The sequence below is a fragment of the Onychomys torridus genome, chromosome 11 (genome assembly GCF_903995425.1).
Source record: "Onychomys torridus chromosome 11, mOncTor1.1, whole genome shotgun sequence".
NCBI lineage: Eukaryota > Metazoa > Chordata > Mammalia > Rodentia > Cricetidae > Onychomys > Onychomys torridus.
This window is the reverse complement of record NC_050453.1, coordinates 76263931-76277785: the sequence shown is the minus strand read 5'-3', so window position 1 is coordinate 76277785 and position 13855 is coordinate 76263931. Positions and strand designations below refer to the sequence as shown.

The 13855-nt window shown below is 36.8% G+C and overlaps 1 protein-coding gene across 2 annotated transcripts in view; it reads left to right on the top strand.

Moving 5' to 3' along the window:
* The window catches only part of Cntnap5 (contactin associated protein family member 5), a 902127-nt gene that overhangs the window by 874851 nt on the left and 13421 nt on the right, over positions 1-13855 (top strand). The window contains exon 22 of one of the 2 annotated variants that reach the window (XM_036201821.1): positions 9999-10217. In XM_036201821.1, coding sequence (XP_036057714.1) covers positions 9999-10217 — 219 coding nt within the window. Of the gene's footprint in view, positions 1-9998; positions 10218-13855 lie in introns of those variants that run through there. The other variant, XM_036201822.1, reaches the window with a different exon arrangement.

Below are 13855 nucleotides of genomic sequence, written 5' to 3'. Positions count from 1 at the left end.
CCTGTAGTTCATTGTTTGGAGTTGAGGCATTATGGACTTTCCCCCATCCACTTTAGTGTGTCTATTTCTGTCCTTGTTAAGCTCATGTTTAGGCAGTCATGTTCTGAGACTTTATGGTAGACATTTGGTACTTTAATTATCTTGCTTGTTTTGTTCCTGTCTGCCATCTTACATTATATCTCATCTATTTATCCATCTTCCATTTATCTAATCTATTCTCTATTTGTCCACTTACTTATGACTTATTTTATTAATACATCTATCTATATATCTAATTATAACAATCATTTTAACTAAATAAAGATATATAAGACCTAATATGTACTAGACCCTATGCAATACTGACTCGTTTGAACACTCAAAAATGTTTATTTGGCAAATTCTATGACTAAGGGTTTGCATTTTCAAAGAAATAAACTCCTCATTACTTATATACAGATTTGCCATAATTTCTTTATAAAAATAATCAACCATAATAGTGTACTAAAGAGGAACTGACAAACATACACATAAGAATGTAGGTATGGGGTGGGGAAGAAGGGGGAGGGGTTAGAGTTATAAAAATCATGAGTTGAGTATATAAAATTGGGAGTTCACCCATTGGGAAGGAGCCCAGAGAGTTCCTGAAGAAAGGGCATTCAATCTGCCACATGGAAGAAGGCATCTGTCATGCCACCTGTGAAGGAAGCCTCCTTGGAAGCACCCAAAGATTCAGTGTATCTGTCCTTACTTGTAAAGTATGTTGGGTCATTATAAACAAAGCATTTGGTAGCCTGTATCAACCAGACTTAGATGATCACCAAAATTCTGAATATAGTCACAGAAGGCTCAGAATATCAAAGAGAAATGTTCTATGCTCAGTCTTTGCAGAGCTCAGAGGAAACCAATAAAGTTGTAGTAAGAACACTTTTTTTTGAACCTTAGATGGTCTTTTAATAAAAAAAAAAAAAAAAACCTGATACCAGATATTAGGGTGAATGCTGAAAAGATCAGAGAAGCAGAGCAAGCCACAGCCAACCTTACCTTGACAACTCTTTAGCTGATCCTGTTTCCATGAATCCTCAGATTGAAAGCCTCTGAGTCCTCACCCAAAAGGATGTCAGCGGAACTGCCTTAGTTTCTGTTTCCTCAGGCCTTGTATACCTTTCTCCGCCCTGCCATCACTTCCTGGGATTAAAAGCATGTGTGCTTCCCAGTAATGGGATTAAAGGTGTGTGCCACCACTGCCTGGCTCTGTTTCCAGTGTGGCCTTGAACTCACAGAGATCCAGATGGATCTCTGCCTCCTGAGTGATAGGATTAGGGTGTGTGCCACCACTGTCTGGCCTCTATGTCTAATCTAGTGGCTGGCTCTGTCCTCTGATCCTCAGACAAGTTTATTAGGGTATATAACATATCACCACAGAACACAACTTGTCTCATTAAAGAAAGGTCCAGGTGACATGTCATTAGTATGAAAGTAAAAGTAAAACTCTATGTTTTAATTGGCTAGGCTGAAAGCACTTGAGATTTACTGATACCTATATCACTCATGAGGATGTATTACAGTTGATAATAGGAAGTAGTTTTTTGTTTGTTTTTATTTGTTTTTTTTTCCATTATTTCCTTTTACTAGAGTAAAGGAAACAAGTTTCATATGAAGAATTGGGTTATATTTGACAGAGGTAGAAAACTGAGGACAGGCTTTCAACAAGCAGGATGAAGCCAGACACTATGGTGAAGTACAATTAGTGCAATAAATGGGTGGAAGAAAAGTGCCTTGGAAGATGGAGGATCTCATCTCTGTGTGGCTTCTACCTATCTCCCCAAAATCACCCTTTGCCTTTCTGATGCTTCCTGGTATGAACCTTCTGTAATTGCCCAGGCTTTGCTTTATGCCTTGAAAATTCTAACATTTATTCTGTGTTACAACCACTGCCCTAGTTAGCTTCAGCAAAACACTGGACATAGTCCAGAGTCATCTGAGAAAGTCTCACTCAGAATACTACCCTGGTCAGATTGCCTGTGGCCATGATGAGGAGACATTTTCTTGACTGGTGATTGATGTGGAGGGTCCAGTCCACTCTGGGTGCCACCATCCATAAATAGATATGTCTGGGCTCTTCAAGAAGGTTGGCTGGGTATGAGCCAGAAAACACAAGAAAAAGTGAAACAGTTAAGCATTCTGCCTTCATGGTTCCCACCTTCAGGTCCTACCTGATTTCCCTCGGTGATTGATTGTGAATTTGAAGTGCAAGCCAGTTCAACTCTTTTTTTTCCTGAAGTTGATTTTAATCATCTTATTTATCAAAGAAATGGAAAACAAAAGAACAAATACATTAGCTCAACTGCATTCATTCCAAGAAAACTTTCTTAAGCCAGTTGTGTGACTTCCTGTGAGAGACTAACAAAGTTCTGTTCACCCCAGATAGGGAGCCCATGGTAGATCCCAGTAACAATCCCACCAATGTCCAACTTAACAAGCATCTGAATTTCTTGAGGTTACTTAAGAGAGTATGAGTGGGGGGTTAATCACAGGAACGTGCATACTGAAAAGCAGCTGCATCACTGAAAATTCCACCCCGTCCAGAATGATAACTCATGAAGATCTCTGTACAACTTTCAGGAAGTTTGACTGGTTGGAGAGACTTCTTGCCCTAGAACTTCTTAGAAACTTGAGGCATTTTGCTTCCTGAGCCTTTTTTTTTCAATGTCCTGAGACTCAACGAGCCTCCTACAGGAAAGAAGTGTTCCAAAAGTGAAACATCTACACCACTCAAGTACTTCTGAAACTGTGGGTCATGGGCCATCTATACCATAATTGTCTAATCATGTATTTTAAATCTAAATGTTTTTTCTCATTTTTAGTTTTCATGAATGCTTTAGTTATATGCAGCATAATCTTCACTATTCAGGCATTTTATTATAACCAAGGGAGTATTTCGTTTTTGTATTATTACACTTTTTTCTCTATCCTAAATAATTTTATACATGTATATAATGAAATACAATCATATTCCCACATTTACCTTCTTCAGTTCAACTCATATCCCCACAAAATATCCCCTCCTAACTTCATGCATGGAAGGAAAAAACATCCTCTTTTGTATGTTCACTGGTATGTTCTGTTGTTCCAGTGGATGGCCTAAACACCTAAACCTTTCTCCACATTGGACCAGTGCTTGCACAAAGATGAACACAAAGTTACTCATTTCTCTGGGGAGCTTTCATATTCTGTTCCCCTCGGCCTTAGATGTGCCAGCATTCCTCTTTGTCCTCTCCCAGCCAGGAATATCTCTTTTTCATAAGATATAGCTTCTGAAGCCATTCCTTGTTAGGAAATTAGGGAAACATGCAGAGACCAGGACTTGTCTGAACACCCTTCTCTACCATGTTCTACAACTTATTTCCTTGAGACAGGGTTTCTCAAAGAACCTAGAACAAGGTGTCAGCAAACAAGTCCTAGGAATTTTCTTATCTCCATATGCAAAGCCCCATCCCAGCGATGGAGTTCCAGGTGCCAATGTCCGTGTCTAGCTTTTATGTAGATAATGCAAGTTTGAACTCAGACAGGGCTGGGCTGTCTCCCCAGCCCAAATGCTAGACATTTCATCTAGTTCAGTTTGTTCTAGAAACAGTGAAGTCTAGGGGTAAAACCACTTTGCTTGCATCCTCTGCTCATATCTTCCTTTACAACAGTTCCCTTTTTTATATTTTATCCTGGTACAACATTTTACTTTTATAAGCCAGGGTCATGTGTTTTGCTAGTTTTGTGACACTTAGAGATTCAAATATCATAAATGACTTTTGTCATGTAGCAAATGTCATGTTACATTCCAGAGCTTAGCCTGTTTTGAGCAAATTTGTGAACTCTTCTTGTGCTTTATTTTAATAATAAAAACTCCACTGAACATGCATGAATAGTTCCTTTCTCCACATCAAAACTTGCTGACCGTTGTGCATTCAGGCTAAGACTGGTTTTGTTTCTCTTTCTTTGGCTTTGCCAATCCTCTGGTGTGTTTGCAAATTAATGTGACAAGTCAGGTTTCAAAATGCCAGAAGAAGGAGCTGGAGAGTGGGCTCAGGGGTTAGGAGAACTTTCTGTTTTTCCAGAGAACACCCAGTTCAATTCTCAGCACCTGTGTTTGGTGGCTCACAACCAAACGTAAGGGACCTAATGCCCTCTTCTGATCTCTGAGAGTATCTTTCACAAATATGGTGGTATACATTCAACACACACACACACACACAAACACACACATAAAAGATAATCACAATAAAATCTTAAGAATAACTGAAGAAGTTAGCCTTTAGTAAATTATCAGCTGAGTCATTCAAAATTTGAGTAACATTTATCCAAATAAGTATAGCAACACTTGCATTTCAGTCCTTGGGCATTACATTACCTGGGCAATATTGAAGGGATATTAGACAAAGGAATTGGAAACTGACAAACAATAGAAGCAATAAAAATAATAGCACATCTAACACTAAACCATCAAGAACATGCGTTTAGCATGGAGAGACGTTAATCAAAACTCAAAATTTCAGTGATGAGGAGCAAGTTCAAGAATTCTATCACATGTTGTGGTGACTATGGTTAATGAAAATACATTGTGAGCCAGGTGAGTTGGCTAAAGTTTCTTATCCCAAATCCTAGGAGACTGTGGCACAGAAATATGTTTCAAGATAATCTGACTGTCTACTGAGACCCAGTCTCAAACAAACAAATGAATAAACAGATGCACACAGACAATTTGCTATTCATTAAAGAGACCTAAAAGAATATATTTTAAATGTTCTTATATGCAGATAAAAAATGTAAGTGTGAGCTATGAATATAACTACATATATGTATAGTGTGCATATGATAGTGGTGTGTCATATATATGCATATGTAGTGTGTGTGTGTGTGTGTATGTATACACTTGGGCAAGCAGATGGAGGCTAGAGAAGGATGTCATTACTGTCTAATATATCTCCCTAGCTCATCCCCTTGAAACAGTCTCTCACTAAACTGAAAGCTTGTCATTTACAATACACTGTCTGGCCAGAGAGCTCCTAGGATCTGCCTATGTAACCCCAAAATTCTGGCATTACAGGCAAAGGCTGGGAAATCTAGCTTCCTTTATGTAAGCTATGGGAATTTAAACACAAGTTATCAAGAATGTGGATAGACACTTATATTTACACAGCTACCCTCTTAATAATAAAAATGAAGATGTTAAATAGCTACTCCATGACATGTGACTCTATTATATTGGGCAACATAAATGTATATTACAACATGTAAGCAAAAATAAGAGTCACCAAAAGCATTTATGGACACTCAGCTAAGATTCATGGGTATGTTTTATTTTTCCACTCTTTTTGTGGCAGGCACAATGACCTTTGGTTAACAGTGGGCAAAATCAAAGCTTAGAAATAAGGAAGGAGGTCCTTTTTATTATAGCAAGATTCATCAGCTCAAGTCCACCCAGTGTCCCACCTACACTATGTCAGGGTTTCATGCTGCTTCCCTGTTAGTGCTTCAGGACAGAGGGAGGAGTCTGAATGGAATGAGAAACTGTTATCTGTTAGTATTTTAAAATGTATTCAGTGAGATAAACTCAATCTGTTCCCAATAAGGCAGTTAGAAATCCATTTTTTTCTTTGTATATTCCCATGTTTTTGCAAAGTGTAAGAAACTTCATGGTTCTCCTTGCTTTAGTAGAAGTCCTGTACATTAGGAAAACTTGGGAACAGAGCATCGCACTGGTATAGTTTGGTGGTGAGTTTTAGATATACATGCTGGGTACTTGTCAGCAGCCACTTTGTGGGTTAAACTTGCCTTTGATTTTGTTTCTCTGGCTCAGGACATCAAATAGTTTCCTTACCTAGCTTCTTCTTTATCTAGTTCAATGATAACCTAAGCCCTGAAATCATTAGATTACAAAATATATCATATCTTTAGTACAAAGCTCAGTGAATCGTGAAAGATTTGACTAAAGTACTGAGTTTTTCTTAGTTTGTGATCTCTTTTATGTGTTTCATGTAAATTTATTTCACTACAACCCTTTAAGATCTGATCCCCTCTAGTGGCTTCTGTAGGCACTGCATCCCTGAGCATGTACAAGCACACATAGATACAGAAATAAAAGGGAAAATAAAATCTTTTAAAAGGAAATAAACACTATTGTGTTGCATAATGACTACCCAATGAGTGATAAATATTGAAGGTTTTCAACTGTTCATTATTTACTACTTATAAGTTTATAATACAAAGAGGGATAAAAATCTTATAAATTGTCCTTTATAGATTTTTTTTGTTTTGTTTTGTTTTACCATTCTATTTTTGTAAATATCAGATAAATAGTCACCTGTTCTCTCAAATATAGTATGTTTTTTATTATTCTTCTATAAAATTTTAATTTCCTATTATTGGTGTGTATGCATGCACATGTGCAGCACACATTTGGTTCTGTTTTCCACTGTGGGGTTTTCAGATGGAACTCGGGTCATCATACTCATACGATAAGTATTTTTAACCAGTTGAGGCCTATAACAAGCCTCTGAGTCTACATAGCAATTTTTTTATTCTTTTTCTGAAACCTCTCATTATCTGAAATCAGAATGTGTCTAGAATAAACACTTCCAAGAGATAAGACTATTCCATACAACCTTCCTTTAAAGAAAGAATGTCACTTTCTAGCATTTCACACATTTTTTCTATGTCTATTTTTGTACAAAGAGCTTTGATTTGTCACAACCTTTATAGTGGTATCCTCCTTGGATCAGTGAATGCTCCCTTCCAGTGAACTCATGGAATGAAAAGGAGCTCTCTTGACTTAGACTCTGAGGGTGTAGTTCAATGAAACTTCACTTTCCACTACCTTTATATTCTTCAGTACCAAAATGATTCAAGTTTACACTTTCCTTCTCTAGTCTTTTGCTTCTCTATCATTTCTGAGATATAATCCTGCACTACCAACCTTCATGCACTACCAACCAATGGCTAGCTCCACCCTTCACTAACCACCAATCAATGACTAATGTGTGTTCTATGTGTCTTATGTGACAATTACCTTAATGGCTGAGCCATCTCCTCAATCCAGACCCTTTTAGATTATTCAGATAAAACGACTATAGCTACAAGGGTCTAATAAAGAGGTAAAGAAGAGAATCATAGGTTGAAGTAAGTGGGAAAAAAAAAGGCACAGAGAAATGCAACAACATTGCTTATCATGAAGAATGAAAAAGGAGCCTAGGCATGAGTGAAGGCTACATGAGCTGCACATGGGAGAGCAACATCATTTCCCTCAAAGGATTCAGATGAAACCTGGCCATACTGTCACCTTGATTTTAAGCCCAGTGGGCACTGCCAGGCTACTAACTATATGATATGCATGGCAGCACAAATTTAATTCAGAAAGGAGGATGGGCATCAAAGACACGCCATATCTTCTTGGCAAAAATAGCCATTTGTGCAAGAAACTGCTCTTGCCTAGACAGCTTGAGAAATGTTATGTTTACTGGTTATGCAGGACCCATAAAAAAGTGACCACTGAAGTTTGCAAGGCAAGATGGTCCTTCAGGTTCTTGATTCATAGAAGAAACTGCCGGACATCCTACAGGACACAGAGAGAAGCGACTGAGAGACTCTAGACCTGTAGACTGAAAAATGAGTGCCCCAACATTACAGAAGAACTTTGGGTGACTGTCCAGGCTGCCAGCTGTCTCTGCCATTCTAGACTTTTAGAAGTTGCTTACAATGAATTTCCTGCTTACTTAGAAAAGATCATATCCTTCCAGAGTCTTTGATGTAGTTGAATGCTAGATAGTTATAATTTTCCTTAGTTATGATAAAAGATAAGTTAGATATAAAACCGTAGACTCACAAATATAGGATAGATAGAATATTTTCTTTAATTTTGCCAAATATAAATAGACTAGATATTGTAACTATAATTCTTGCTTGATAACTGTTTTCTTATATATATTTTTACTATGTTGAAGTTAAAAATCTTCCTTTTAAATAGAAAGAAAGGAGGAAATGATGGGAATGTCATTCTGTATGCTGTGAATATGTTGCTTTGATTGATTAATAAATAAAATGCTGATTGGCCAATAACCAGGTAGGAAGTATAGGCAGAATAAGCAGACAAAGAGAATTCTGGGAAAACAAAGAAGGATGAGTGAGGAGAGGCAAGCCTGCCATCCAGGGAACAGCATGTAATGGCACACAGGTAAAGCCATGGAACATATGGCAACATATAGATTAACAGAAATAGGCTGAGTTTAAATGTAAGAGCTAGTCAGTGGTAGGCCTAAGCTAATGGCCAAACAGTTTTAATTACTATAATCTTCTGAGGGATTATTTTATAAGCAGGTGTGGAGTCCGTGGGGCTGGGCAGGACCAGAGAAAACTTCCAGCTACAACCAACCTACAGAGATGAAAGATAATGAATTTATGTTTTAATCAATTTAAGTTATTTAAACTTGCAGTAGTGTGTTATACTGGCCACATGAAGTAATGTGTCATTATTGGTTTTGCATGTAAGAAAAGACAAGTGGCAAGCTCTTCTTTATGTGGATGTTGAAGGGAAATAGTGAGATGAGGACAAAACTTAATGGGGCTGGAGAGATGGCACTGCACTTGGTGCTCTTCCAGAGGACCTTAGTTTGGTTCCTAGCTCCCAAAAAGCTAATTCTTGCTTCAGGGACTCTGACACCTTCTTTTGTCCTCTACAAGCACCCCCACACAAAGGGTGTGTGCAAATGCACACACACACACACACACACACACACACACACACACACACAAACACCTCCCTAGAGGAGGTGGGGTTAGAATAAATCTTTTTTAAAGAAAATAATTAGAGGAGAAATAGGAGGGTAAGAATTACTAAGAATTATTAACACCTCATTTTCTACAATATTGTCCTCATATCTTTTCCTTAATGTTGTCAGCATAATGTATTCTTAGCATTCAAGGAAGACACTTTTTTGACCATTTCTGAATCAAAATAAAATTATAATGTATGCTGGTAGATAAGAAAATCCCTACTTCTTTTCCAGAAACTAAAAGGCTTATCATAATAAAATAACCAGTTGAGCCATCTAGTTATGTTGAAACTATTATATCTTAAGAAAAATACTGTTCATTATGCATTACAGTTTTATGTAATTGCACCATAGCAATTTGTTCAAATGACCCCTTTTAAGAAAAGGAATGAGATATCTTAAGGAAAATGAAACATTTGATCTTGCTGGGAATCCCAAATGATTGTATCCTCATCATTCATAAACTCTGAAAAAATACCCTGGAAATTTGAATATGTTCATAGGCAAAAAGCCATCCTCCCAATTAGTGCCCAATCAGTACAATGAAGAGAAGTCATGCAGATAGAGATGTTCACTCTCTCAGTTTATTCAGCTACCTTGAGACAACAAGCATGATACATCTCTTGGAGACACACTTTCATTTCTAATCCTTTTGTCTCTTTCTTATTATTTTCCCTTGTTACAGTTGTGAATCAAATGTAATAAGCATTGTGATTTGCTTTCATTAATTACCTTAATCCATAGATACATAATGATGAGGACAGAGATACAAATTCTTTCCAATATCTAGCATTTGATTAGAGTATAATACAGCTACATTACTCTTTCTACAGTTCAAAAAGTATATGAAATGAAAAATTTGAAGCTTGAAACAATTTTGTATCAAAGCAGACAAAGTCACAGCCCTTTTCTATGAAAAATAGTTCAATCATGTGGTGACCTGCATTAAATATGAAGTTGAGATGAGAAAGAGTGATATGTATAGTTTCTTATTCAGATAATAACAAGAAAGTTTCATTCATTATAGTTAATGCCTGCAGTAAATGTGAGTGGAAACAAGGAAGATAGATATGTATGGTTTCCTTATTCACAGAATTACAAAGAAGTTTTGGTCATTTTAGGTAATGGTCAAGGAAAACACATAGAGTATTTGAAAAAAAAAAACCTGAGATCTATGGTTCTTTTCATTTATTTCAGAGACTGTTGGGTTGGATCCAGAAGTTGCTAAAGCAAACACCTTGGGTTTTGTTGGATGCCTTTCTTCAGTCCAATACAACCACATAGCACCATTGAAGGCAGCCCTCCGCCATGCCAGCATTGCACCTGTGACTATCCAAGGGACCTTAACAGAATCCAACTGTGGCTCCATGGTGGACTCTGATATGAATGCAGTGACCACTGTGCATTCTTCATCAGGTACTTCCCAGAGGATGTTCTCTTTAGTTTTCATCACTAACACCATTTCTTCTGTCTTATAGAGCTAAGTAGTTGGCCAGTAGCACTCAGCTCTTTACCTTGCATAGGTGGTTACAAACTGTAGTTGGTTTCTCATGGGTCATATCTTCGTTCACAATACACTCTGACAGAAGCAAATTAAGGAAAAAGTTTATTCTGCTTCACAGTACAAGAATCCAGTTCATCATAACAGGGAAGCAAGATAACAGGAGCTTGAAGCAGCTGGTCATATCACACACATGATCACGAATCAGAGCATGCTGTACACATACCAGTATTCAGATCATTAACCATTTATACAGTCCAGGATCCCATCCTAACCACAGCGGTTAGGTCTTCTCACCTCAGTTAAGAAATCAAGATAATCCAGCAAGCATACCCAGGAGCCTGTATCTCAGGTGATTCCAGATTATGAAAAAAAAAAATTGACTATTAACACTAACCACCACACAAACAGTGGTAAATCAAAATAAACAAAAGAAGGGTATGAACACTAGAACACTAATTGCTTTAATTAATAATACATTTTAAATATGAAATTTAACAATATAGATCCTGTGCATTTAGCTGATTGAAAAGTAATAATTAAAAATTTAACAATTGAAATTAACTGACATATTTAATGTAATTCTAGTTTCAGGTGATGAGAAGTTTTAATTAATGTGTAGTTCCATGTAGTACATAGAATGCACATATACATAATATGGATTAGTGCATCACTATTATTTAAGTAGAAGCTGATATGAGGATTAAATTATTTAGGGGGCATGAAAACATCAGAATGCAGACTTAGATAATATTAAATTCAGTATTAGTCTCTAGCATTTTGGAGGAAGAAGGAACAAAATTATAGACATATAAAGTATAAAATGTGATAATTTATATGTATTATACGATGATTGTTTTTATTAAATTAGTAGGAAGGGGTTAGAAAGAAGGCTCAATGGCTAAAATGCTTGCTATACAAATTATGAGGACCCAATTTCAATCCCCAGCAACCAGATAAAAAGCTGGTTATGGCAGTGAGTTCTTGTAACACAGTGCATGGGCAAAGACAAGATATCTGGGGCTTCCCAAACAGACAACCTCTCTGAATTAGCAACCTCCAGATTTAGTCAAAGATACAACCTCAAAAATTGCCAATAGAAATGATTGAAAACATATCAGGAAAAAATCTCTTACCTCCACACTGGCCCTCATGAAATAACATGCCATCCTATACACATGCATCATTCACATAAATAAATAAATACATACATACATAATTACATAAGCACATATTCTACACATAATCATACAGTTATACTGTATGTGCTTATATGTTTGATGAGGACATTTGACCATAAAAACATATTTGTTCATTTTATGATTTTCTTTATTCATGACAAAATTTGTATTCTTTAACCAGCAAAGCCCAAGCTACTGTGAATTATCATTATGTTCTGCTATCAGTTTTCTTGCTGTATTTATTTTTTAGATCCTGAATATTAGTAAAAACATACATTTCTTTTCTTTATTATGGCTGACTTATTCCACTTGATGGGATGTTTTCATTCACATTCTTTTTAAATGAAGAGACCAACTTTTTGTGATTGAGTAATATTCTGGTGTGTTTGTGTAAGTATGTGTATGTATGTATATGTGTGTTTGTATGAGTGTAGTCAATGTAAATAGAAATGCAATTTCTTTTCACACTCCTCCATCGATACTTAAGTTGCTTCCACATCTTGGTTATTGTGAATAATACTAAAATGAACATGGATTATAGACAGTTGTAGGAATCAATGTCGCTGACTTCACATTATATTGGAAAAGCATAATAATCAAAATTATATAATAATGTTATAGAAACAGATATAAAGACAAAGGCAATGGATTAGAGAGCAGAAATAAACACAGGCATGTGTGATCAGTTCATGTTTGTCAAGCATTGAGGAAAGGACAGTCTCTTTATAAGAGACTTGTGGTTGGCTAGCTACAAGAAAATCATGCAATTGAAATTGTCTCATTCTATAAAAATACTTGACATTGGTTTGTAAGTCTTGAAATTAAAATTTGCAGAAAAATAACTACAGAAAAAGTACCCTTGATATTGGTCTTGAAAATGCTATGTATTGATATGACTAAATACATACAGTGAAAGCAAAAGTAAGTGAGTGAATAAAATGAAGTTTAGAATTGGCTCTGCACAGCAAATGATGATCAGCAAAATGAATAAAGTATCTGTGGGATGTGAGGAAAGATTTGTGGACTCTATCTCTTCATAGTCAATTTTCAAGACATACTAATTGATTTAACTCAGCAGCCACAAAACAAATAACATAATTAAAATTAGACAAAGCATCCAAATATACATTTTTTTCCAAAGTGATATCAAAATGGCCAATATAAAGGTGTCACATGAAAAGTGGCCATATGAAAAGTGCCAACACCATCAATCATTAGGGATGGCAAAGTCTGTGGCGATGAAATGCTTCCTTATCACTCCCAGGGTATCTGTTATCAAAAGGCAAGGTGTGGAAGTTAGAAAGAAGATTCATTACTGATTGTTCTCAGAAAAAGGGAAATATCTGTGTATGTGTATGTGCATTTACTATCTATCTATCTCTCTATCTATCTCTCTATCTCTCTATCTATCTATATGTCTGTCTATCTATCTATCTATCTATCTATCTATCTATCTATCATCTATCTATCTATCTATTTATCTGATCTACATAAAGAAACATAGGGGTTAGCCAGTGCAATAAATGGAATTGGGGGAAATAGGGCTTGAGGACTTGACTGTGTCCTCTCTTAGAAGGAAGTGATGGAAGACAGACAAGGTGGAGCTCTTTAGAGCTGTATCTGTTGAGTAATTTTGAACAAATCTGTGCTATGGAGGTTACTTCTAGCTGTCCCAGAATGGTCTCTGGGGTTTAATGAAGAGGCACATTGAGTTGGGGAGTGTGAGTCAAATAGCAGGGTGGTTGGGGATGAAGGCTGTGAACTGATTGGTTTGTGTGTGTGAAAAGCATACTTATGTGAAAAGCACTCACTCTCCCTGGAATTAATTAGCTTAGCACTGTGCAACACTATTCCGGAGGAGATGTGAAAAAATATCTTTAACTTCAGACAGAGAACTAGTGACAGATCAAAACTAGGAGACCCCCAAATTCCAATGTGATGAATGAGTGAGCATTGTTGGGGCCATTTATATGACTATGGGTGATGGGTCACACACAGGAATAGAAATGACTCAAAGACAGCTTCATCTCCAAAGCCTATCCCAGCATGGATGATAGCTCATATAGGCTGAAACTCTGGAGCACACTGCAAAACTTGTAGGCAGCTCAATAGGACAGAGAGTACCTCTTGCAGGAAGCCTTAATTTCTGTTCTTTTAGGCAGCTCTGATGGTCTGAGAACCTTCCAGGCAGCTTGCCCAATATGAGAGTGTCTCTAATCTGTCCTTACTACCTATATAAGCTTGACTACCACTTCTAGTCAGCTTCAGGGAATTATGGGAGTTTCTGGGTTGTTTACTTGCTGAGTCTTAAGGAACCTTCTTTTGGAAACCCCCAGTCTTAACTCCCCTGCAGGTAGATGGTGCCACCTCCA